The 27,359-nt window shown below is 34.9% G+C and overlaps 3 protein-coding genes and 1 long non-coding RNA gene across 6 annotated transcripts in view; 3 read left to right on the forward strand and 1 right to left on the reverse strand.

Annotated features, from left to right (window-relative positions):
• On the reverse strand, positions 1 to 9,923 carry LOC110837432 (uncharacterized). Its single transcript, XM_022079541.2, has 2 exons — positions 5,307 to 9,923; positions 1 to 4,826 (listed from the first exon to the last, which is right to left on the reverse strand). The coding sequence occupies exons 1-2, from the start codon at positions 5,349 to 5,351 to the stop codon at positions 2,829 to 2,831; spliced, it is 2,043 nt and encodes a 680-aa protein (XP_021935233.1). The 5' UTR covers positions 5,352 to 9,923; the 3' UTR covers positions 1 to 2,828.
• Positions 9,924 to 11,336: 1,413 nt separating this feature from the next.
• Positions 11,337 to 19,139, forward strand: LOC110837397 (odorant receptor 10-like). The gene is made up of 5 exons (XM_087351204.1): positions 11,337 to 12,270; positions 12,849 to 12,993; positions 13,591 to 13,690; positions 15,428 to 15,538; positions 16,782 to 19,139. Exons 1-5 carry the CDS (start codon positions 11,418 to 11,420, stop codon positions 16,950 to 16,952), a joined length of 1,380 nt encoding a protein of 459 aa, XP_087207330.1. The 5' UTR covers positions 11,337 to 11,417; the 3' UTR covers positions 16,953 to 19,139.
• Positions 19,140 to 19,210: 71 nt separating this feature from the next.
• LOC147873421 (uncharacterized) lies at positions 19,211 to 20,193 on the forward strand. The gene is made up of 2 exons (XR_015535759.1): positions 19,211 to 19,871; positions 19,922 to 20,193. It is a non-coding gene; the product is annotated as an uncharacterized LOC147873421 (long non-coding RNA).
• Positions 20,194 to 22,293: 2,100 nt separating this feature from the next.
• Positions 22,294 to 27,359, forward strand: part of Esyt2 (extended synaptotagmin-like protein 2) — a 41,188-nt gene continuing 36,122 nt past the window's right edge. For 2 of the 3 annotated variants that reach the window (XM_022079406.2, XM_022079408.2), the window contains exons 1-6: positions 22,294 to 22,802; positions 22,937 to 22,978; positions 23,476 to 23,616; positions 23,793 to 23,869; positions 24,423 to 24,489; positions 25,071 to 25,216. In XM_022079406.2, the coding sequence (XP_021935098.1) occupies positions 22,509 to 22,802; positions 22,937 to 22,978; positions 23,476 to 23,616; positions 23,793 to 23,869; positions 24,423 to 24,489; positions 25,071 to 25,216 (767 nt within the window). In that variant the 5' untranslated portion in view covers positions 22,294 to 22,508. The remainder of the gene's footprint in view (positions 22,803 to 22,936; positions 22,979 to 23,475; positions 23,617 to 23,792; positions 23,870 to 24,422; positions 24,490 to 25,070; positions 25,217 to 27,359) is intronic. The other variant, XM_022079407.2, reaches the window with a different exon arrangement.

The following is a 27,359-nucleotide window of genomic DNA, read 5'->3' on the forward strand; positions in this document are numbered from 1 at the left end:
TAGGCACAGTCTAGAAACTTTCCGATCGCACCTCGTATCATAACCTTCATTTCACTATACTGATAATACTAGGTGACCTGTATAAGTCTTAAATTGTCCTTTTCATCCCTTTTGGCCACATTATTTTCCTGAGTAATTTATTTTCAGAGATGCTTGCAGTCAGTAAGAAACCACATTTCATACCTATACAATAATTTCGACCTTATTTTTTTATCCTTATCTTTAGGATTTTAAAAAGTGTATAGGATGATAACATTTTACTTACTGAATGATAACAAGCATGTCCAAAATACGGATTTTTTTTTCCAATTTTGTCGTTAATCTCATATATATTTATTATTGTTGTTCCCAGATATTTAAATTCTGGAACATTCTCCAGTGATTTGTTATATATTGTTATGTTAAGGTTTTGTTCCTGATTTCAGTTTTGTTGTGTTCATATATCATTTCTGTAATTGTGTATGACATTTTATTTTACAAACTTCTAGTAAATTTACAAAGTAATGAAAGTGAAAAGAAACAAATGTGTAGATGATCCTCATAATCAATAATGTGCTTGAAGAATCTGGAACATATTGCATATGTATTTACTTGAATTAATATTATAAGTAACAAGCAGACTGGAGACAACAGAAATTGCAAACGCCAGGAACAAAACTCCAGTATAAATGGACGTATACATCGTTGATAAGAATAATATAAGAGGAACAGTAACACTTTAAATGACATCTACTGTCAGATCTCGGTGTATAGGTTGGTTTGGAGTAATTTATATGCATGTAGGTTATGATAGACATATTTTAAGAACTGAAGGCAGTCCTAGTGTAATGTTCTGTAACATTGTAGTACTGCAACCACTATAGCAACCATGGTAACCTTGACCTCAGTGTCACAGGGGTGGTTGGGAAAGTGTTACATGGGTGTGGACCTGCTGCTGATATTTTTGTATCATAGTAGGTGATTGTTGTTTAGTTGCATTTTAAATGGTACATGCTGTATAATGAAGGTTAATTAATGCCTCAGTTTGCTTGAGAGTATGTTAATGAAACAAAAACTGAAAGAATGGAGTTGAGTATAATTCAAATGTGTATTTGAACTGCACAACTAAAATTGTAGTGTAGGCTCAAACTGTAGCCAGGTACTTAACATAGAGACTAAATTGTAGCCCAGGCTACTATTCAGAAAATTGTGGCATATATATTTATTTTCATCTTTATAAAGAAAAGTAATATATTCAGTGTAAGAGTATCTAGTTTATTTTAGTGGCTTATCTTGTTGTTGTTTCATTAATAGTATAGAGGTTTCTATTGAATCCGTAACATATATGCTGAGATTTACTTTTAAAGGGGATTTATCCAAAAAATTTAATTTTTGTGAATTTATTATTTATGTGGTTGGTAGTCAGTACATTGAAAGTACAATAGTAAATCTCAGGACAAGCTTTATAAGCCAGGATATCCTCCAGTACTGACACAGTGATTTTAATGCTGACTTTGTTGCAAGGCCTCTATCTGTTTAAACAGAGGAGGGTTACAGATGATATTTGAAGACAGGCTCCTGGAGATGTTCCTTATCAATTACACCCATTATGTTTTGTAATTTCACATAAAGATGGCAGTATTTTCTGTTGTAATACGTGTGACACTAAAGTCATATTGTGATGGAATGACAGTTTTTAAAGTATGATACCAGTATATTTTAGTATTTGTTGCATGTTTTTACTAAATGTTGGTGCACCCTCCTGATGGCTGTTGACAAAGTTTACCGCACACACCATGTATTTCTTGAACCATCTTCTTTGAGGTTAAGGAAGAAGTTCTTTGATTTTATATCCTTCAGTTATGGTATTTTAACTTTCCATTTGGTTGTCCACATAACAAGGTTGAGTGAATAAAACACATCTAGTATGGGACTGTCTGTCAGACAGAATTCTGTTTACTTCCAGAGAGGTTCCAACACATAAGATATAAGAGGCTTGAACTTGGTGGCAGTCAAGCCTATGATCATACAAGTGACTGATCTGCTTGTTGTGGCATAGAGAAAATTAAGATAGGGCGTAATCTGCTGAACAACCCTGGACTGACAAGAGACCATGTATATATTGTACATAGGAAAGTATAAATTGTGATTATGTACATTCATTTTAAAATGAAATAATATATAGACATGACAAAGACAAATGACAGACTTATCCTATCAGGGAGGATGCAAAATGACAGTAAACTATAATGGTGAGACCCACAACTTAAAATCTGGTCATGAGTCCTGATAGGGGATCAACACCAAGATGGAATGGGTGTCTGATCATCAGCAATTGTAAAGTGACGTGGACTATAGAGAGATTAAGAGGGTTGGAAGATGGGATGTACAGTTTCACTCTGTCAAATGTGGTAAGGAAATTGTGGTTCCTGACTGTAGTGCTCAAAAACATTAATATTTTCTTTCTGTCTCAAAGTGACATCCACTGGAAAGTTAACTAATTTGTGAAAGCTTTGCTAGATCATTTGATTTATTAGGGCAGTATTCCTTTTGCAGATTGGCCTTAGTGATTTATTTTTCTTAACATGAAATAATATATAGTCTCTGTGTGTTATATAGAGACTCTGATATTTTATCAGTTTTGATTTAGAAAAATATTTGAAAATAACTTTATTTTATTTTACAACATATAATCAAAATTAAACACTGGCAAATTGATGAATTAGCAGCTGCTTGCATTACTAAGAATTTAATTTACTATTGAAAGAAAGAATTGTTATAACTTAGTAATTAAAGGACATCACATCTCTTGAAGGTATAATAGATATTAAGACACAACACAAAGCATATCACTTACAGATTTTCAGTAATTCAAATAAAAACATACCTAGACTCAGAGCAAGCCCCATTAAGAGAAAGAAAAATGATCCTTGAAGATGGTTCAGACTAAGGGCAGAATATTCGTCAGTTAGATCTTGAAGAGCTAATATTCCAGCTTCAATTCTCCTTGCATCTAATATACTTTTTAGAAACTGATTTGGTAAACCAGCTTCGACAATGTGGGTCATTACCACATTAATCCGATCCAGAAGGTGGCTTCCTTTTGGCATCAGCATAACAGAATGTAATTGGAAGGAATCTTCTTGAAATGCATAAATCTCATGTTTACCCTCCTGTTTCACCAGTTCATCAACAATGTATGCCAGCAAAGCCCTACCACAAAATGTTGCGTAGTTGTCTTGAGTGGCAACATAATCCAGACACTTGAAAGGTTCACACTGGACTCTTGGTTCTAACTTATGTAAGAAATCTGCAGTGAAGAACTTATCTAGGACATAGTAGAAAGCATAGACAAGGTCAGACTGAACGAGTTCATCCACATTACTTATCTGGTGTAGGAGTCCAGGGTTTACCACATAGCTGGTGAAAAATGTCTGGAATACTGTGTTGACTGCGAGTGAGTAGATTATCATGCAGAGAAAGAATGATCGAAGAGGGAGACTGCAAGGCATTATGGGTACACCTTCACCCAAGAACACAGCCCACATACTGGACAGACAGACAGAAAATCGCCAATAATTACCTGGCACTTCATTGTGTCTGATGGTCTTGAAAGACAGCAAAATTCTTGTAAAAATACTTGCTAATATAATTACTAGGAAACCTACTAACCATGTCATTGGATCAAACACTCTGGCCATGCCCAGCCAGCGAGGATAAGGTTTTGCACGAGCTACAAACCATGTAAATCTATCAGTGAAATAGCTTATTGTGTCATCAAATATAAGATGATCCTCAAGCTTGCTCAGAAGGCTGGCAAATGTGATATCTGCTTTGCCATTTACTATGTCAGCTCTTAGTCCTGTCCAGGTACCATTTTCCAGCTGTATTCCTCCTCTTTCATCTCCAGGTGGTATTCGAAGTATGAGTGTCATGTTCATACCCTCAGCTATGCATTGCATCAGTTGTATTTCCAAGCCATCAGTGATTGATGTATTTGTCCCGATGCCTAGACGCTTATCGCATATAACAAAAGGATAAAATTCAAAAGTAGAAGCTCTGATTGGACAGCTGTTGAGATTATATGGAACTTTCTGTGGGTATAGAGGTGAGGTTTTTAGAAATCGTCCCCCTTCTTCATCCAAGATCCAAGAATTAATATGGACAGAATCTCTTAGCTCCCCACACAAACCTGAGGGAGACTGATAAGGGAACCATGTATACACAAGCACAATATGCATTTTGCTGTTGATATTTGAAGCTGGAAGTAACACTACTACATTCATTATCTGCCATTGCCACAATTCTTGCAGAACATCTTTTGCCACTTCTCTGGCATTAGTTACCTCTGCTAACAACATTATGACAAATCTTGCTCGTGAGTTCCAAGCAGGAATTGTTTCCAGGTTCTGTATCTGCTCCCTCAAGCTGTACACTGCCTGATCTTGCCAATCTTTGTGCTGCATGGTAACCAGAACATAGCTACTATGAACATCGTCGTTCCTTGTATCCCAGTTTGTTGGGTCATGTTTTATAATTCCATCTGCAGGACAAGTGACCACAACTGGCCAGAGACTTGAGCTATGAAGACGCTGTGTTAGGTTATCAATAAGTTGTTCTGTGTTTCCATCAGTTGACAGTGCTAGTTTTCCCAGTTTCCTTGATGCATGGATTTTGAAGTCTGGTGCTAAAAGGGTTGTGTTAGGCAGTGATACCACAACTGTTCCACCAGGTGTGAAGTAATGGACTCCAACTGCCAAAGCTGAATCCACAACAAGTTGGCCATCAGGGTACTGGTAGCCAGAACCAGTATTTGTACTGGGTAGGGACAATATCAACAAAGCAATCTGTTGAAAGATAAAAGATTTAAACTCAAATGTCTTTGTTGAGAGATATGGTATACAAATCACTGGCTTGAGTGAGTTTTTGATCTTCCTCTGAGATATGCTACTTTTGCCTGTGTGAAGATCTGAAGCTGTGAACAGCATCACAATGAAGTACTGTTTGCCAAATAGAAGTTAAGATTGCATCTCCCCTTTAATTGCTTTATATTATCGAAAGAGAAACTTTTATGATGGAAAATCACTCACAACACTTTTAGGGATGATGTTATTTTAGATATCTCTCAGTCTGAAAAGAATATATTTTGAAAAATACTTTCTTTTGAACCATTTAATGGATTTTCTCAAATGAGTATTTTTATGCTATGCAAGTGCCCTTTATATGTTTACAGGTAAAAATGAATGTGCATGATTGTAATGTTAAAGCACGAAACTGATTTTTTTTAAAAACGAAACAGTTTTTATTAAATCTTGAACAATACTTACTTTTTCCCATTGATAAAAGTCCTTGTACAGCATTTTTGTTAACATTATTTCCAGGCTGCTACAGCTAACGTACGAAAGTGAATGGGCAGCAAGCACATACTAACCACATCAAGGAATACATCGCAAACAACCATGAGATGCTTTTTTTTTTTTTGCTCAAACATAAGAAACAAATTGAGCTACTTGCAATTCTTAGAACTTGCACTTAGTCTATATGTGATAGACATATGTAGATTCTCTCCATATGTAACCTTTGCCTGTAAGATCTGAAGACATGACATAATACATTTGCTGTATACAGTGTGTTAAGAAAATGGCAAGATGCCATCATACATATTGTAGGCATGTAATGTTTGCATTGCTATCCTGTAAAATATTAACGTGCATTTGTAAAAGAAACCCGAGTTTCAAAAGTATCATAAATATCATATGACATGTTTGAATTCGCCATCTTTGCTCTCCTTAGTGACATATGAGAACATAATCTACTTTCTGTTCTCATTTTAAGTTAATTTTAAACCCAGAGCTCAGAGAAGAATGTATTGAATTACTATGATTCATATTTCTTACTCACTCTACAGGTATTTAAAAATCATCTGAAATGTGAAGCTGACAACTGACCTCAATCCAGTTCTGAGATGATGAATGTTTGAAGCTATATCTTTGTTTGCTCTTTGTACCTTACTGGCATACTGCTTAGGCATGTGGGAGGCTTAATGTTTAATGTTATCTTTGGCCCACTGTAACCCTTATTCTTACATTCTATTATATATAATTTTATGTTTTTGTTATTTTCAGTGACCGATTTGTTTGTTGGTTTTGTTTCTTCATAATGTTTTACACAGAAAAATATTTCAAATTGAAATTGCTGATTTTGTTGACATGTTTTATCTTGTAGGTATTTTTGTACTATGAAGCTTCTTCAAGCATTACTGGCATTCTGAGTGGATCCTATAAGAGTGTGTCTTTCTATTCTTCACTCAAAATTGCAGTAACTAATGAGCCAAATATATCCTTAAACATATTTAAAAGGCTTATTCTAACTAATTCTCTGTTAATAGAACCTGATGGTTCAACACAGCAGATCCATACATATTGTTTTTTTAAGATTCTTTTATTTTCTGAATTTAGCCCATCATAACTGTTTATCATCCCATCATTACTAGAATTGATGTGTAAACCACAGAGTTCCTTGTTATATAATTTGTCAGATAATTCATCTCTCTCAGGTCCGTATATTTTCTGTCAGTGCAATTTATGAATTTTATTTCAATTGTTTTCATATATTTAAATCCTGAAAAATTTTACATTCACTTGTTAGCTACTGTCATACTACAACTTAGCACCAATATTTATTTTTCATCATGATTACTTTATGTACATTTATTCCGTGACCAATTCTTTTATTAATTATATAAACATTTGTACTTTGTTATGCATTCTTTGCATGACATGCACAGAATAAATGCTTATATGGCCGATAACGTTTATCCATCCACATGATTCAACTTGAGAACCTCTGAAGAGATTCTAATGCAATTTTGCCATTGTAGAATACCCTGAAATCGTACATTTTAATTTCCTACAATCGATAATACCATTACGTGAGATGGGAGCAGACTAGCAAAATGCAAGAGAAATGACATCTAGAAATTGATCATCAGATGGAGTCTGACTCCTGTGAATCAGGCATAGAATCAATTGTTGAAGATTCGTATTAGTTTTAAGGTAACAGAGTAATAAAGCACAAATTCGTGATTCATGGTATGGTCAGTTACTCAATATTTTGTGGCATTACATTTCAAGCGGATAACTCAGATATTGTTTTATTAATCGTTAAAGCAGTGCACATGAAAGTTTCACAGTCGATACATAGAAATCTAAAATAAAACTTGTGTTTAGTCCATGATATAAATTATAACAGAATGTCAGAACTAAGTTGTTTACTTATCGACCGAATTGACAAGAACAAACATCATCATTCATTTCATTTATATTTCAAAACGCGCCCATTTTCATGCTGGTTAACTTGCTATTGATCGGCAAGCGACATCATTTTTCAGGTTTATTTGATGGACTGAGCAAATGCCTGTTACACTTCATATTTCTGATACACGAAAAGTAGAAAATAAATTTGTCGTAAGATCGATCCTTCTCAAAGCTTTTCGTAACTTCATGCCAACAAGTCTTTACAAGTTGTATTCTGTATTCATAAAAGAGACTGGTAACTAAGACTGTTTCTGTCGATGTTGGTTTTCTGGGTTGTAACGGCGTACTGATTCGTGGGTAGATACCAGCATTTCCGAGGATCAGGCTCCCTTCATCTTGAGGGCTGAAGATCACAACTCTGAAGACCAACATCAACATTGTCGTCACCGTGAGAAACCCAAACCTCAATTCCAGGACTTCCCTGCAGTCGTTGAATCTGGGTGGAAAATACCACTACCTACATTTACTTTAAATTATTTTAATCTTAGATTTAAATGTGTTAGAACAAGTACTACAATCATATATTATTTTCCTCATGTCCGTTTGTTAACCTGCAAGTAATAGCGCGCAATTATGGCATACTCGGTAACGTAGAGTTGTTTGGAGTCAGGCATTTGGAATTTGGCGGTAGATCATAATTATACCTACAAATTCTGAATGAAATATTGTTTATAAGTTTGTACTTAATTATAATTAAATTCTTCCCAAGAAGAAAATAGATACTACTAGGGTCTGCCACTGCTGATGCGACGTTAATACCGCAAGTAGTAATACTAATACTAATAATAACAATAGCAATATAACGTATTTAAAATTGCAAGAAATAAAATATTTATTACCTAAACATGATGTGACTAACGCATAATTCGGGAAGTTCTAGTTGAAATTGTTTTTCTAATGAAGATAATTAACAGTCTGATTTATGAATATTTTTCTATAATATTAATAGTTTAAGATAAATCTTGACATATATAGACTGTTGTTTATATTGCACATATTTAATAGTTTGTAATATATAGGGGCTACACATAAAGTGTACCTTTGCTATAATGCTCTGTAATGCTATATAATGCTATTCTCACTTTCTCATTATAGATATTAATAATTTGAATTAGTCATGGCATTATAGTAATTGAAAATGTTGTGGCAGGAATACCTTTAACATTGTAAGCTGGAAGTAACTAGTGCAGTCAAGTTGGTTTTAAATACATAAATTAATAAATGTGTGAATGGGAATAGCTTATATTCAATTGACTCATTTATTATTGATTTTTCCTTTAATACAGAATTCTCTTTGTATAGAAGTGGCATTTTGTACATTTTCTCCAAATGGATAATTTGCATTTAATTGCTGTGGGAAATTCTGTTTCAGAGTAACTATTCTTGATGTTATAAATAATTTTGTGATCTACATAAATTATGAACTCTGTTCAGAGAGAGGACTCAATAAGAGAAGTAACAAAATTATTTAAAATATCTTTTGCTTATATCTTTGTAACTCACAAATGCAATGATTTATTAAATGCATATTTTACCATGGACCATTAATTGTTAAATGTATTTGTGACGATACAGCTTCTAAGAACTCGGCCTCTTTTGCCTATTGATTAAAGTACAGTGCTAATGGTTTAGACTGTGTTATTCTCACCACAGTGGACTGTCTAGAAAATGCCAGCCTATGTATCATCCCTAGATATTTATTTACAATCTAAAATACCCTGAAATAAATTTAATATACACACTGTAATACATGTTAGTGTTGTAACGAATATGATTCAGGTGCCATTGAACAAGGCTGAAATTTTAAAGACGTACTGAAATCCAAATTTTGCAGCATCTGTATTCCAGCTTCAGTTTTAAAGACACACACACAAAAAGAACTGAGAAGGGAATAATGAGAAAGAACAATCCAATTTGACACATTAGGCTGCAGTGTTTGTATTTAGTCAATAAAGGAAAGTTTTTGGTAATTGTTTTGAGCTTGAACTACTTCTTTGCACTAATTTAACACTTCCATACTAAAACATTCAGCCTCCTACTTTTGTGTTGTATTTCTTTTAACTTCACCCATATCAGAAATTAAATTCAGATGAAATGCAAGATCCCAAAATCTGAAAAGAACTAACAAAGCCTCTAGAAGCATAAGAGGGCCAAGTGTTCTCCATATTCCCAAAGCCAAAACTATCACAGAGGTGATATTATGCATTGAAATGCTATACTTGACTTGATTATTCAATAATTTACTCCTAGACAACCAGGTAAAATCTACTATAAAAATTTCTGATTCCCCGTTGTCATCAATCAATTTGTCGTCAAAAAATGACGTCATCAACAATGTTACGTTATTTGTTTACTCGGCATTGTTGTGTTGGTATACCAACACAACAATGCCGAGTAAACAAATAACGCTTCACAGCTACGAGATCACCAACTACCAAGCCAGTCGCATGATCACTGCTCCAGAACGCAACCAGTTTATTGTCTCATTCAAGATTTTAAAACGCAACCAACCCCCCAAAGGGGGGGTAGGTCAAGTGTTTTAACCCACCATTCGGGGGGGTTAGTTTAGTGTCTTACTCAAGATTTTAAAACGCAACCAACCCCCTTGGTTGCGTTTTAAAAACTTGATCCCCCCCCCCCCCCCCGAGGAGCTGCGAAAGGAGCGCTCTGCTCTAGTATATACAAATTATAGATAGAATGTAATTGTCAGAACCATTGCTAAGAAAGGGTGAGTGGAGTTACCACTCAGGATCTCACAGATTAATATCAGAAAATACACAATAATTGTTGTGCACCATTCTAGCTTTGAGAGTTAAAAAAAAAAAAAAATCAAGTATTGGTTCTTTAAATATCATTTCCTGAGCCAGTTCATGTTGAACTGAAATTTCTGCTAGTCCAACTCTCTGTTTTTCCGTCATTGCCTATTAACATATCTTAGGTACCTTAAGCTTTGAGTAGCTACAGTCACAGCTTGATGCCATAATAGGAAGGCATAATTGTTGTCAAAAGTAACTGTAATATTAAGGGCACTACATAGGACGATTTTCCCTGGTCCCCACAACCCCATAGGGATAGCCCTGGGATGAGAAAGTGAGTATGTGAGAGAAACCTAATGAGGAGTACCCCATAGAATATAAATGAGAATGAATGAGATAAAATCAGGTGTTCTAAGATACTTCTACAGCTTTATTTTTTATGTTGGGCCTGACCTAAGAAAAATTAATGAAATGGGATCCTCTTGCCAATTCTGAAGCTAAGGGAGAAGCTCATATATGTGATTTGGCAAGAACATTGCTTTCATGGGTCAGCTTTTTTTTAAGGTACTACAGTTTTTTCTACCTTAATTCATCATTTCCAACATCACTGTTAAGAGTCTCATACTACATGCTTCAGACATTCAAGATGCACTTGGAATCTGTGCAAGAATTTAGTTATTTCTGTTAGTCAGTTGCATGTGTGATGTCATTTTTGGCTTTAAATGTCTCTGTTTTCCCTTTTCTAATAACAGTTTCATTCTTGAATCACATTTTTCAAGAACAGATATAATTAACATTTTTTCAGTTAAATTTAAACATGTAAAATACTCATAGTGAAATATTTACGATGTGCAGAATGTCTCTTTGCATTATCTTTCTCATTGTCACATGTCTTAAGAAAGAATTTTATATTAGTGTTATGCTATCAGAAATGCTGTTTCAATTAGACACAAGCATACAGAAATATTAAGAGAATAGATAAGGAGATCAAGATTCCGCTTTCTTATGACCCCTCACGCTACCTCCACAGTAAAAGTAACATTATATTTCTAGTTTTTGCTGCATGGTAATATTAAATGTTATTGCAAAAGGAAATGTACTCAACAAACACTGTATTGGCTTAACAGGAGCACTGAGGTTTCTTTTTCTGTATTTATCAACAGATCTCATACAGGAGAAAAATTTTCATTGCAGTTAAATTCTCTGTGCAAAAGCACCGGGTTTATTGTTATCAAGACAGAATTAGAATAAAATAATTTGACAATAACTGATGATTTAAAAAAATATAAAATATTATTTAAAGGAATTGCTACTTTTTTGTTGTTGCTTACTTTCAAACTGACCTGATAAGCAATAATTTAACAGTATGAATTCATCTGTAAATGAAGAACATGTTGTCAACAATATCTTGGCTGTTAATCTGAAACTTCTGAAGCTTCTTGGACTGTGGCAAGGTCACACAGCTTCTTTCAAATTCTCATGGGCAATAAAGCTGTTTATCTTTTATAGATGGGCACTTCTTATCATTATGTATCTCCACACTGCAACAGAATACTTAGATATTGTGTTCACATGGGGAGACTTAGAAAATCTAGCTGCTACTGGCAGTGTAACTTTAATTTACACTACTTGTATAATGAAACAGACAGTATTTCTGCTATTTGAGAAACGTCTTCAAGATTTGGTTCATAGTCTGCGAAGTGGTAATTTAGCAACATCATTGAGGTGGACCAAACAGCATTTTGAGATCTTGCATATTGCTGATCGCCGTGCACAAGCTGCTAGTTGGAGGTACTACTACCTCTGTATTGGCACTATTATCTCATTTTTTATAACATCCATTATTAGTTCATATGGTACAGCCTTTGGACTTGAAGGATTCAGCCAAGGGAACCAAACAGTAAAAACTTTAGTGTTCAAAGCATGGTTTCCATTTGACATTCAACAGTCAGGCTATTTTGAAATAGCTTTTTGTTTCCAAATAATAACTTGTACCATGGGACCAGCTATCAATGTAGGAATGGATACCTTACTTGTGAGTGTGATCATCAATTGTTGCGGTGAATTCAGAGTACTGAAGTATTCACTGAGAACAATCAGGGAACGAGCAGAAGAGTTACTGGCTTCAGAGAAGTCATTTCGAGAAGAAAATCTCAGTGTAAGTGAGATGATACAATCTAAGGAGAATGTAAGAACAGAACAAGCCGGGGTTTTAACAGGTAGGTAAGCATTATATTTAACTCATTTATTAGGAGATAGACTAAAGACCAAAGACATATGAACTCCTTCAGGCAGAAATCAAACCAATACATACAGAAAATATTTCGCTTGTGGATTTAGGTCCTTCCAGATTTTAGATGTCACATACGGGGTCCGATATTGTATATACCAGTCTGAAAATATGGTCGATTTCTGACAGATTATTATATAAGCCCTTGTGCATAATTTTAGCGAATGTTCGGTGCGGATGATTATTAAATTTATTTTATTTTAATGGTACATAAAGGCATTAATTTTAGGTAAATATGTTTAGATATATGAGTAATACTTAGAAAGAAATTGGGAGAAAGATTGAATGAAAAATAAAATGTTTCCACTGTACAATATGAGACAAAATACCCACTGGTGGTTTAACAATATATGAATCAGAAGAAGCTGGGAACCACTGCTCAAAATAACTAGCTTATTTGCTCAAGCATGTGGAATTGACACAATGTGGCAAAACTGTCATGTACCTGTCAACAATATGTATCTGTATACAAAAGTAAAATGTGCGTGATTGTGTGTCTTCTTTCAGTGGACATTGGATGTAATGAGATATTTTCTAACAGTCAAAATAACAAAAATCTTGGACAGGAAGTTCACTTCTCACAAGAAGATCTGGATTTAAAGTCAAACATCTGCTTAGTGGAATGTATACAGCACCATCAATTGATTTTAGAGTAAGTGGTAGTGATTTCTCTTATCTCAAATTTTAAAGTACTAATGGCAATCATCTGAATAACCAAAGTAGATAAAAATTCAAGTGCGGTTAGTAATATACAGGGCGATTGAAAAGGTTAGGGCCAAACTGAAGGAGCGCGTAGAGGAACTCAGAAAGAACAACTTTCGAATAGGAATCATGTCCTCCAAAGTTATCCTGAGTCAGTCGAGGCCACTGAATGTAGGGAAGTCTGATAACATACCGCTGAAATAATCATACTTTGCTATTCTCCTACTAGCTACATGTATCCCGTCAGATTCTACAGAGGCCCCTGGGCTGTTTACATTGTGTTTGTGAGTTGATAGAGACTGGTGTACCCCTATCTTCAATGGCCTCGACTGACTCAGGATAACTTCAAAGGACATGGATTCCTATTCAAAAGTTGTTCTCTCCGAGTCCCTCTATACGCTCCTTCAGTTTGGTCCTAACCTTTTGAATCACTCTGTATATCTTTACATTTTATTTAATAGCACATAGTTTGTTTAGCTAACAGAGAACTATTAAATTATAAAAAATGGGATCATATAATAGAATACATTTTATACTTTTATTGCAGACTGGTGGCAAGTATGGAGAATCTGCTGAACCCAGTGCTGTTTTTCCAGTTTTTTGGAAGTACATGCACTATATGTCTCATCCTCTTTTACTTAGCTATGGTGAGGGACTAACATACAAATCATGCTTTTAGGTACAGTGTCATACAGTTTCTTGATTACAAAGGTCCAGGTTTAGGTACCAGAGCAATGATTCAGCAGGAAATTGCATAAATTAATATCCAGTAACTGATGTTCAACAGTGTGTAAGTACTTGTTATTATTACTTACCCAGCTATCTGTCTGCTCGATATTCATCCACATACTCATTTGCATTTAATAATCCCTTTTGAGTGAATGGATTATAACTTGTTGGCCCTTAATTCTTCTTTAATTTGTACAATGGTATAACTTTCACTTTGGGAAGATACTAAAATGATTTCTGCCCCTTTTCAACAGAATCTTAAATAAATGGGTACTCTATTTTACTTTTACACAATTTCAGGTCAATTTTTGTTTTTTGAAATAGAATGAGTTTTACAGAAACACATTTGTCATTCCTTTATATTAAAGGAGATGTGATTTACAGTCTATTTAGTCCAATGTTTTAATGAAATTTGGTCTTTTGGTTTCTACTAATATTTATTAGTCAAAGTTTGGACCAAATTTGACAATACACCTCCTCCTCCTCTGTCCTTGACCCTTAACAGGGCGTGGTGGCGCTTCAAGGTTTGGAATCATCCATCCATGAAGTGCTCTCTTGGGAATTTAATCAGGTGGTTTCCCCTTGCCTGCCTGATACACACTACTAGTTTAAACCACATATAAGTACATCTTACTAATGTATGAACTGAAACAAATAGTAGTTACAGAAAATATTTAGTGTTCTGTACATACTGATACATCCGAGACACTTATTCTGAGGAAAGAGGCGGAATTTAGGATATCTCAGAGCAAACTGTTTCAGGGATTGAGTCTAAAAGAGTTGCAATAATGAGAGAATGAAGTAACTTACAAGTGTTGCTTCAGAAATTGTCCTAGGCACTTATTATTGTTAGGATGTTTAAATAAAGATAGTACTGCTGCAACATGTAGCATGTATGAAGACAAACTGAAATACAAAATATTCATGTTGTGAGAATGTGAACTATAAGAGTGTTTAAAGAGTAGGATAACTGCACTTTGGACATCACACATGTCGGAGGTTCCTGACCACCCACCTCGCAGTACCAACATCCCTGAAGGAGTACGTAGCTGGTAAGTGGTTTGAAACTGATAGCAACATGCAGCACACTTTAATTTCCTGGCTAAAGGTGCTTGACACCGATTTCTTCTACCCCAGTGCCTTGATGTTGCAGTGGGACAGAAGCTTAAACATCTGTGGTGACTATGTGGAAAAGTAAGGTGTACCAGGGCCTTTTATGTGTCATACGTGCATCCATGTAAGAATAAAATATTTCATGCCTCATTTATTAAATACCCTCATAGTTCCACTTGGCTTAGGATCGTATCTAAGGCAGGCTTTGATATCTGTAGTGTTGATACTTTGGGATTTGATACCAGAGATTTAAATAGTCTGTAAATCAACCAGATTGATATTAATTCTTTAGTAACACCTCTCTCCATATGGATACGAGTTCTTTCTTGTTCTTTGTTGTCAGACTTTTTGTGATTACTTATAAATTAGTGAAGAATAGCTTGTCCTGAAAAAAACAACAACCTGTTAATGCAAAGCATAATATTGCAAATTTGTTTCTTAGGCCACATTACAGTCTTTATCACACAATCAACACATTTCTGTCCAGTATTGCCAAAGTCTTATATTGTAATAATTTAGTTATTGTTAATTGTATTTTACAGAATCTGGATGGTGATGGAATTATGGATCAATTAAGTTTCTGTTGGCTATTGGCTGTTGCTCTGACACAGCTTTTGCTCTTTTGCTGGTATGGAAATGATCTCACTTATGAGGTAAAATAATTAAATTTGTCTTATGTATTGAACAGCTATGCAACCCTTAACATGAGAGACTAAATGGATTGCAACAATATTAATATTGTTATTAATAGTCTGTTATACATTGTGAAGTAACCATCCAATATTCCAAAGAACTAAAGGATACCATTTTTATAGTGTTTCTCTGAAGTGGTCTGTTTTGTGATAAGATATTTTAAAAGATAATATGTGTAGTTACTTGAACTTCATATTTTCTATACTGTTTTACTGTCAATAATTAACAAATACAGTTGTTGTATTTTGTTGTTTCAAAATCTTGCTTTATCCTACATGACCATGTTGATCTTATGAGTTTTAATGCTGTGTGGATTTCTAGGTCTCCAACTTTACCCCTAAGAGACTGCCTGTTATCTTTTAATATTGTTTTGTTTTGTGGATTTTTTGTATTCCATCCATATTTTTTATGGCTGTGTCATCTCAGTTTGTCTGTCTGATCATCCAAGTGTTATCTCCGTAACTGCTGTATGGATTTTGACTATATTTGATAAAAGTCCTCAGGTGAATTTTAGTTCATATTAATATGACCCATACTTTACTTGAAGCTCAAAACATACTTTAAAAATTTTCTCAAAAATAGTTCATAAAAAATATTAACACATGATTTAAAATATACTTTTCTTACAGATTTATTTACTTGTATGTGAAAAATTGTTATTGATATGATGAATATATAATAAAATACAAGGAGAAATAATTTCAGGTACTATGCAGTGTGACAGCTTTGCAACAGTAGAATTACCTGTAATAAATGAACATCAAGGCATAAGACAAAGAACTCCAAATTTAATAATGATGTTGATGATTATATTGGTAACTGGATTAAGACATTTCACAGTCACTTGTCCTAGGTACCTGTCTTGTAGCACATATTTTATCTGGCATTGTAACATATTTTGGTAACTCCCAGGAAGACAGAACAAATCTACCAGTATGAAATATGAGGATAGTGGCAGAGGTTGTGGTAGTATATGATGATTGGCATAAATATTTGTGCAGTCATAATGAACTGTGTGCATGTACAGTCCTGCTTCGAGATGTATGGAGTGTGGATCTCATATTAAATTCTGTCTGACCTTAGTTTGGAGACATGTCTGCAGGTTGGCCTTTAACTGTAAGATAAATCAGAAACAGAGAACACAAAATATCCATTGTCCTGGATACCTGTGGAATCCTACACCAACTGCTTTTGTTATTACAGAGTGACAGCCTGACAAAAGCCATGTATAACACTCCTTGGAATGATTTCTCTGTCTGCTTCAGAAAGAACCTGGGGATTATGATATCACGTTCTATGAAACCATCGTACCTCACAGGTGGCAAGCTGTACATCATGTCACTAGAGACATACAGGCGGGTAAGGTCATGCTGAGATCTGTTTATTATTTAGAAAATGCTATGAAAGTAAGTTGTCCAAAATGCCTGAACTAATGTGCAGAACATCAGTTTTACATTTCTGACTTCATTGGTTGGTATATAAATGTACAGCGAGAAGAAGCATTTCACACATCCCCACAAGATAATCCCTTAGCCATAAAAAGAGCATAATGGAGTTCTGCCAGCAACAGATACAAAGCTAAATAGATACTCTTTCAAAAATTCACAATTCTCACACTTTATTCCCAGATGTTATTTGACTATTCTAAGAGGATAAACTTGATAAAATATCAGATTGCTGTCTTGAAACCAGTTTATAGTAAGTCATGTAAATATTAAAACTGTGTGACATATTTACTTTCACCTGACAGTTTTTAAAGTGTAGAATTTTAGGTATTCATTGTGATGTAATTATAAGTGATAGTTTCTGGATTGTTGCATATGTAGTCTTTTGATGCTATACCAACTAACTCCGAAGGTGGAGGAAATATACCTCTCCAAAAAAGTTGTGTACTTCTAAATGTCTACAACTATAACCTAGAACAGTGATGCGCAACTGGTGTTCTGCGGCAACTGTGTTCTAATAATTAGATAATTACTGATGTCTAGTTTTATTTTAAACCTAATATTTTCTCTGCTAACATCTACTCTTTGTAAATGATGGTCATATTCCATATGCAGTGGGATCTTTGGGTCGCTGGAAACTGATTTGGATACTGTGAAATAATGATATATAATCTACATATAAAAATATGAATAAGTATCTTTAAGTTTTAATGATTAAATGACATGTATAAATATATTTTAATTTATTTGAAATAATGAATATATTTAAAGTAAATGACAATAATAAAGATGGATAATTATGAACATCAAATAGAATATTTTTCGGTTGGGGTTGATTTGTAAGAAGTTGTCGTGGCCAATCAATGCCATAAACCATCTTACCCCCCCTCCCCCAACCACACACACAATATACAAAATGGTGTTGGTGTGCCACGAGTGTAGAAAGGTTGTGCAACACTGACCTAGAAAACCACCATCTAATTTTTAAAATTTTGAAAAAAATAATTGTTTCCTAAGACTGATCTTCACATAGCATTAGAAAGAACCACACATATGAACTCTTATTAATCACTGATTTTTCTTTCAGATAATTGGAGCATCATTCTCATATTATACTGTACTGCGTAATATGAACAATATGCAAAGCAGCAACATAATGTAATGTTACTGTGTGATTTTTACAAAAAATTCACTAACAACAGGTGCTGCATTTGATGTCCATATATATTGTGCAAATATTCACTTTATGAAAACAGTACTTGTTGCACAAGAATTCAAAACATACATAATATATGTATAATATAACATACTGCAGACAGATAGAAAGAAAAAACTAGTAGATCACTTCTTTACAGAGGGTTGCTCTGTAAAATTAATGCAGAAGTTTGTTAGTTCAAGAAATATTTCCTTGTTAGAAACAGATGTTTGTAATATTAGTCATCACAAAATATTATTAATAATAATAATAGATTTCCCTTTGGTACAAGTTTCCTTGTAACAGGTTTTGAGATTGTTTTTTTTTTCAGGAAATACCACAGTAAGTATCTAGGATGATGGAATAATGACATTCCATCAGTAAACTTTAAATGACAGAATTTCTAAAGCACTTTGGCCTCTCAGATCACATTTTGAATTTTATTCATGAGGTAACTTAAAACAGACTGATTGCCAAAACAACCCATGGAAAATAGAGGCTCTAAGAGAATGACATTTCCGGATGCTTTACACAATACAACTTCAGTCATTTTGTAAAATATCTCAGGAACTTTAATGCAAAGAGTTGAACCACACTTGGAAGGTAATGGAGGATATTTACATAGTCATTTATAATTTATTGTAGCAACTAATAGAGAGATTAGTTGTTTTTAACATATTTTATAAATTATTATAATAGGTGTATGGTGTCTTGTTTAAAAGGCCTCTTATTTAGTAACAACTGGACTTGTATGTTTGTCACTCTGTGTACACATTATGAAGATCATTATTTCAAATTTCAATGCTATCTATACCAGCTATGAAATTTTATTGTTTTCCAAAGAACCTACAATTGACTGCCTTTGGTTCCATCCTTCCCAATTCATAGTCATTCACAACAAATTTTATTATCCTAAACCCTACACTGAAACTTTAGAGTATAAACTTGTAATTTTTTGTGCTGCCCTGATAATGTCTTATCCCATCAAGTAAGGAGTTTTGCTGGTGATATATAATTGATAAAGGAGCATTTAATGTTGAATTCTTGAATAGTACATTCAATTAATGATCTTTCCTGACTTGCTTTGTAACATTTTATAAAATCCATTTAGGTTTTTGATCCATAATGGCTAAATTCCTTTAGTTATCAAAGTCAATATAACTTATTGTTCTCACACAAAACAAAATAAAATAGTGAAAAATGCATACTTTATAATCATATGCTTTTGCAAGTTGCTCAGAAGTGGCTTCTTGATTTATTATTAGGTTAACAATGCTTTTATGAACTACTTTGGTTGTTAGTGTCAAATGAGATTAATCTTAATTAATGGTGAATATGTAAGAATCTGGAAGGAGGTGTTATAGCCTATAAAAAAGTAATGTCATAGCACCTGGAGAGAGTGAGAAAAACCACAAAGAAACAATAGGAAAACTACTATCCCAGTCAAGATTTGAACCAGTTACCTTTCAATGTGGAAATACAGAGTCTTTAGCTCAGCAGAAGAGTCATGTTAACATTTATTGTATGGGAATAAGATATTTAAGTCCCCATACTACATGTCTGTTGGCTGGACGTTAGCTCTGAAGTGAATGGTTTAGTGGTGTGCTAGTTAGATGCCTGGCCAGCTGGGCTGCATGTAAGTCATAACACGTGGTTACAAAGGTTGATTCTGATTGCTTGAAATTTGTGAGATTAATTGACAGATAAATAATTCTTATAACAGTATTTAGAAAACAAGATGTGAATGTTGGATTAATCTAGTGAAATTTCCTGACGTTTTCGTGGTTTTCTTAAAATGAACTGTAATGAAATTGCTTACTTGTTATGATGTTTCAACCCAACAGACCACAATTAATACCTTCCCCACCATAAATACCACCATTGTCTACAAACTTGACTGTACTAAAACTGCATAGTTATTATAAGTGTTATGAATTTGTGCTACTGGTGATCAAATAGAAAGTTGCCAAAAGTGCCCATTTTATGTTAACTAGAGATAATTACCAAATTGCCTAAACGTTCATCTCCGAAATAACCACTGCCCTCCACTGGTCCCTGTCCTGGGCCAGCATAATCCAGTCGCCTTCAACTCCTATATCCCATGGATCCTGCTTGATATTATCCTCCCATCTACGTCTAGGTCTCCTCCCTTCACGCTTCCCGATCAATACTCGGTGCACACCTCTTGCCCCATCCATGCATGCCACACATGCCCTGCCCATCTCATTCTTCTTGAGTTAATCACCCTGACAATGTTGGGGGAAAAGTACAAAGTTTTAAGCTTATCCTTATGCAGTTTTCTCCATACTCCATCATCTTCTCTCCTAGGCCCAAATATCCTCCTCAGCACCCTATTCTCAAACACCTGCAATCTATGTTCCTCCCTGAGAGTGACAAACCATGTTTCACACCCATACAAAACAACAGGCAATCATTTGTCTATATTTATCTCAAACAGGCCTCAGCAGTTTCCATCCATGTTCTTTCCAATTCATTATACTTACAGCCACTTCTTTGGTGCCATAATCTTTGTGCTCAATAAGGGCTTAATTCATTACAAATTCTGTTTGGTAGGATTTGAGGTTTTCATGGCAGTGAGTATGAAGATGCCTGTCTTCTGGGTTGTTGCGCCATGTAGTCTGGTGGAAGTTTATATGGCGTAAAAATTCAGAAAACAGCCATCTTCAAATTCTATTTGATTTATGTCCTTATTTCCGGGCACTGATGATGTAACCAATGTAATTAAAATAGCATTGCTGAATGAATCAAGTTTCAACTGCTGTAACTGATTTTCTTGGCTTAGGACTTTGTGGCTGGAATTTTATGTACAACTTCGGCCTTTGGGCATGAACAACGTAGAATGTTGTGAATAATCCAGAGCAAGTTTCGAAAACACTTAACTATTACAAACACACCCTGAAGATGGCAGTTGCAATATTTGCCTAAACGTTGGATAATTCTAAAAGTTTGACGCTGCTCATTCACGAAAGCCAAAGCTGTGCAATACCGATTTTGTTGAGAAACCCCATGTGTCATTTCTGTAACCGTTAACACATTCATTGTACCCGATGGATTCTGCTGGTTTTCTTACTAGAAGACTACGAGGTGCGATCGGAAAGTTTAAAGACTGCGCCTATAAAAACCCGTACACTTATCTCAGGTATTAAATTCATCCATCACCCTCGAAGTAGTTCCCCTGGGAGTGAACACAACGATCCCAGCGCCGCTGCCATGCCTGGAAGCATCCCTGGAAACCTTTCTTTGTCAGCCTGTCAAGCACCATCTGCGATTCTGCCTGAATCTCTTCTATCGTCTCAAATCTCCTTCCCTTTAGCTGAATTTTCATTTTTGGGATGAGGAAGAAGTCACACGGAGCTAAATCCGGCGAATAAGGAGGGTGCGGGATGACGGCCATGGTGTTTGAGGCCAAAAACTGCCGAACTTTGAGGGCGGTGTGCGCTGGCGCGTTGTCATGATGCGTCGCATGTGGAGTTCTTCCTTTAGAATCAGCTGACAGGTCCCATAGCCTATCCCAACAATGTCGCACAAGAAGTTGATGGTACGACGTCGATCTTCGTGAATGGCCTGCCGAATCTTCGTAACATTTTCGGGCGTTGTGCTCGAAGATGGTCGTCCAGAACGCTCGTCATCATCGACAGAGGTTCGGCCATTTTTAAAACGTGAATGCCACACAAAAGTTTGTGCACGACCCATTGCGGACTCCCCAAATGCTTGCTTTAGCATTTCATAGGTTTCCGTAGCCGTTTTGGCGAGACTTTGGCAAAATTTGATTTGTTCATGAAAATCCGCCATTCCGAAATCGCAGGAGGGTCGGTGTAATGCACTACCAAAACGCCCGTAACTAAGAAACAAATGCTAATTCGATGATGCCGGCTGGCACACTGATTCACTATGAATGTAGGCCGCACCCCCTAGCGGCAGAAGCTCGTACTACATCCGGTTCACTCTCTATTGACACAGTCTGGAAACATTCCGATCGCACCTCGTATAGTAATCCAGATACTACTGCCGTCTTTCGAGTGTAATATGCATCAATATATGGCCTGGGTGGTTGCCAAACCATTAACGCAGAGTTGCCTACTGCACGCGAGTCATCTTTCGTTCCCTTACCTAACTACTGGTGTATGACTGGTTGTGTTAAATTTAGTGAACACGTAATTGAGGTTTCGCTGTCAGGTATTCCGTCACTTGTAAGGGGTGTGGTAGGTAACGTTAGGTGCCTTTATCTATTTTTCTTATGTGTTTTGTGCGTTAATTTATATATCAGCAATGGCAGGTGCGAGTAAAGAAAAAACTGAATCAATAATTCGAAAGAGAATCGGTGGAACAAGTATTTTAAGTGTATTGTATAGTTTTGCGAAGAAAATCGGCACAGTTGCAATGGTGTATTTAATTGGGTATTTCGAGTGGAGTGCTGCATGGTTAATTGGTCCTGTGATACTGTCTGTGATCCGTGATGAATGGAAGAAGGACAAGGAACTGAGAAGAAATATTGCCAAAGCAGCAGCAATGTGTAATGAAAAAGAAGTCATACTAGCCCGAGTTGATGATTTACCGTCATGGGTAAGAATGTCTTCATTGTTGAAGTACCAAGAGGGGTCTAGAAAAGCAAAGGCCATAGAATTGACCCATGGGAACTCCGAAATTAATTGAAATTTCATCTTGCAAGAATAATAATAGCATACTTTTTGTTTCAGGTATTTTTTCCAGACGTAGAAAGAGTAGAATGGCTTAACAGGGTGAGTCATTGAATTTGGTGTAGAATTGTTTGAGATGTTGACAAGTCTCATATCTGAGAAACCACTGGACAAGGAACTGCAAGATGTTATCCATACATAATGATGTTGAGTTCTTGATCATTTTATTTGCATTTAATGGTATAAAGGACATTCTGTTTAAGATGACAAGAAGACCAATTTTTCAGGCAGTATATGAATGTTAACTCTGTGTCTTGGTAAATTATTTTGATTTTGTTATCCTTTACCTTCCATAAACAACATTGTAATAAATCAGTTTTATTCAGATAGGGTTAAGTCATGCATCAGTGCATGGTCACCATATCTGTATGCCCATCTATATCAGCCAGTGAATCTAAGGAAGACAGTTATTAATCATGCAGGAAGACAGTGTAGTGAAATTAGTATTTGTAGTTGGCTTCTGTATCAATTTACAGGCAGTAATAGGGTTGTATACATACTTTACTTACAGTGTTATAACATTTCTGTTTTGACCACAGATCCTGCGTCAGGTCTGGCCAAACGTGAATCATTATGCCAAGACATTAATCAAAGAAACAATTGAACCAAATGTGCGCGTCAGTCTGGAAGCATATAAACTCTATGGATTTCGATTTGAAAGGGTGATCCTTGGCAGTATTGTGAGTATGCTTATGCAGACTCGTTATATCTGATGTTGCATGGGGAAAAAGAATGAAAGGGGTTATTTATTAAATAAGGACAAATTATGCTTATATTAACCTGTTCATAGGAATGTTATGTAAGGAAGCAGTAATCATAATGGAAGTGCTTACAGAAATCCATTTTTTTATTTCAGCCTCTAAGAATTGGAGGTGTCAAAGTATATGACCGCAATGTGTCACGCAATGAGATCATCTTGGACATGGATGTCTTGTAAGTTGAATGAAGAATTTTGAATGTGTAGTTGTTTGTTTTGTTACTTGTTATTTTCTTTTTACAAAGGAATGTTTTATATGTTTGTCCATTTGTCACTTCTTTTGACTCCTGAACCCTTTATTGGATATTTTTGCATATTTGACCCATATTAAAACTTGATGGCAGTGTATGGATTTTTGACATTGTAATTTCTTTATGACTGAAGCAATGTTTCAGGATGAAAATTAACTTTTCTACTTCTCTCTTTTTTAAACTTAAAAGTCTTTATTAACTTTTTTTTAGATATTTATAAAATTGTATATTGTATACTGCACACATCTTGGTGATCAGTGAACCAATTTTGTGACTTTAACAAAATTAAATTCTTCTGGAGTCAGACATTGATTTCATACAATAAATGTTACTGAATCCTTATTAGTTTTACTAAATTTATGGTGTTATGTATAGTAATAATGTATACTTTTGTTGGGTTATTTGGCTTGTATGAACTTTTGGTATGTAGTAGATTGGCAGTTTCACTTTTATTTCTACAATTACTGGTACTTTTCAGCTATGCTGGTGATTGTGATATATCTTTCACAATTGGAGGCATCAAGGGAGGCATCAAAGATTTCCAGGTATATTATTTTATTGTTACAAACTTCCATTTTGTGCTTATTCATCAGTGTTATATGCAGTTTGTAATTCTTTCATTTCTTGTATCTTCTCATGAGAGTTTATTGTGAGATAAAAGTTATCTTCTTGTGTATCATCCTGTACTTTGAAGTCTGTCATTTCTCTCAATACCTTGTGTCTCTGCTCTCTATGTCTATTCTCTCTTGGTCTTCCCACATGTCTTTATGCTTTTTCTTTCTATTCCATTGCCATTCAGACTTCTGTGTCTTTTCTAGAGGGCAAGTTATGATTCACTGTTATCTTTATAATGTTCTCAGCCTTCTCATAGCTTTATTTTCTTTTATTTTCTGTTTTTATTTGGTTGCAGTTGAAACTTCTGTATCTTTTATTGAGACTAATTTATGATTCATTGGTGGCTTTGTTTTGTGTGTTGGAGCTAATTTATAGTATTGAAGGAAATTAGCATTGAATTTGTAAATGAGTTACACAGATTATCAGATTGTATGAACACTCTTGTTCATAGTGATGATTTAATTGCTTGGTAATATGGTTTGTGCATAGTATTTTTCATGTTAATTTTTAGATTCATGGAATGATGCGTGTGGTAATGAAACCTCTTATCACATCAATGCCATTGGTGGGTGGCCTTCAAGTGTTTTTCCTCAACAATCCAACTATTGACTTCAATTTGGTTGGCATGGCAGATCTTTTGGATATGCCAGGTCTAAGGTAGTATAAAATTTAAAATATATTGAAATATAAATTTGATCATTTCATAAATGAAATTTTCATACAGTGCTCTAGCATATTTAGGATTTAATTTTAAGGGGATATTTAAAAAATAATAAATTTGAAATTTTTTGTATATATTCACATATTAATTGTGCTATTAATAAGTTTTGTTCCCTTAAAACAAAATATTTCCACTCTTCCCAAGGGAACACCTTGTTTTGACCTTTTGACTTCCTACAACAATGTCATTAAACAGACACAACAATGCCGAATACGACAATGCCAAATACAACAATGTTAATAAACAGACAACAATGCCAGACGCGACAATGTCAATAAACAGACAACTAAACTGTTTATTGACATTGTTATGCTGCTCTCACGGCAACGCGTCACAATATTAAAATACTAAAATCAGCCACGTGTTAAACACATCTGACAGATTAATTACAGAAATGAACTAATCATGGTGGGTAGAGAAAGCCATGCAATGCCCTCACCATCAAGTGAATCATCTCCTTGCATGTGTTGAGTTATCAGGGAACAAAGATAGTTTGAGGATAATTGGATTGGGAAAATCAACTGCATTATATAGGCAGTGAAATAAAGGTAATGGGGTTAAATGTTTCTTGCTTCCATTAGTGTATTGTGGAAAAGACTCAAGTTATATATGTGCTAAGAAATAAGTACTGTATTTGAAAAGTCCTGTGATTTAGGTGGTCTGGTAGGCAAATGATCATGTGTGCATAACCCCCTGTTCCTGAGTGGACAACATTGGTCTTTAGTACAAAGATACTTCTCACGCATCTTTGTTGCTTTCCGCTGCTGTGCTGTCTTTAATGTTGTACATTTATTTTTTATGTTATTACTGACTATTTTGTAACGTCTGGTGTTTGAAAGTATTACCAGTAAAGTTTACATAACGTTTGAATTAGCATTATGTTTTACAGTTTGCTAGTAGTTCAGCACATGACTTCCCAGCCTGCATATATCACAGGGACTGAACTCTTACATACTGTAGGTTATGAGAGTGATTCTTGAAGCATCTGGAGAATGATGAACATTGCAAAAAATTTAAGTTTGGAATGTGATGACAATGAATCTGATGCACCTTCATATAACATACTGAAGACTTTCAGTGATAGAAAATGGGTTTTGAAGCACAGTCATCTTTAAATATTTTTGCAACAAGTGTTATTTGTTCTTCAACTTTTTCCCAATAGCTTGGAAAATGTTTATCTTTTTCTGTTTCTTAATGGGGAGTTTATGAATGGATTACCCAGCAAACTAATAAATATGCCTCTTATTTTCAGAAATATAAGCTTGATTAATAGTTGGAAGGCACTAATGCTAGGGAAAATAAAGCATGCTATATTGGTGTACTGAGTTATGTAAGTTTCATTGAATCATCAGAAATAGTCATTACTTTCAAGAAGTCACTGGTGTGTGTCTTATTTTAGGACAAGTGATGATGATACTTTTTGATGATTTGAAAAAGCTGCACAGTACTTACGCTTTGTAAATGAAGAGAATATGCCAGCAAAAATTATGAAATTGATGGTATTCTGTACACAGACTGGTCATGAACCCAATGATTATGTTAAGTTTACAATTCCAGCTCTGACTTGGGGATAGATAAAGCAGTTATTAGTTTCAAGGGATATGTCAGTTTGAAACTGTATGTGCTAGGAGAACCAATCAAATGCAAGCTGAAGGTGTGGAAAATAGGTGACAGTGAAATGTTTAATTTACATGGGAAAATGGAAGAGGAGCTGAAAAATTGATTGGCAAAGCTCATAGTTCTTGATGTATGAGTGGACTATTTTAAAAAAATGTTACCATATATATTTTTCCTCATTCACATAACTGATGAAGATTCTTTGGTGGAAACAAACATATGCCTTTGGGATGTCTGAGACCAGCTGTTAGTAGTACAGTTAATGAAATTAGCACATGAAGGAGGCTAGGTGTTAAAACTAAGATCTATATTGCTGGTTTGAAAAGCAGTGACAGTGGATGAAATTTATGCTGTAGTTAGTGTGTAAACTCAATTAATAACATGCGTAAACTATGTTCTCATGTTCTGTAGGTATTTCAGGACTTGCATGCAAACTTTGATTAAAACCATAAAAGAATTAAA

The sequence above is a fragment of the Zootermopsis nevadensis genome, unplaced genomic scaffold (assembly GCF_977971745.1).
Source record: "Zootermopsis nevadensis isolate Lab colony 2312 unplaced genomic scaffold, Znev_1.0 Znev_ptg000018l, whole genome shotgun sequence".
In the NCBI taxonomy this organism is placed as follows: Eukaryota; Metazoa; Arthropoda; class Insecta; order Blattodea; family Termopsidae; genus Zootermopsis; species Zootermopsis nevadensis.

Coding starts and splice junctions, on each gene's coding strand:
- LOC110837432 (XM_022079541.2), bottom strand. CDS start 5,351: ATGTTAACAAAAATGCTGTACAAGGACTTTTATCAATGGGAAAAA. Junction 4,827..5,306: donor ACTTTTATCAATGGGAAAAA/GTAAGTATTGTT, acceptor ATCTTTCAACAG/ATTGCTTTGTTGATATTGTC.
- LOC110837397 (XM_087351204.1), top strand. CDS start 11,418: ATGAATTCATCTGTAAATGAAGAACATGTTGTCAACAATATCTTGGCT. Junction 12,271..12,848: donor ACAAGCCGGGGTTTTAACAG/GTAGGTAAGCAT, acceptor GTCTTCTTTCAG/TGGACATTGGATGTAATGAG. Junction 13,691..15,427: donor TCCTCTTTTACTTAGCTATG/GTGAGGGACTAA, acceptor TGTATTTTACAG/AATCTGGATGGTGATGGAAT.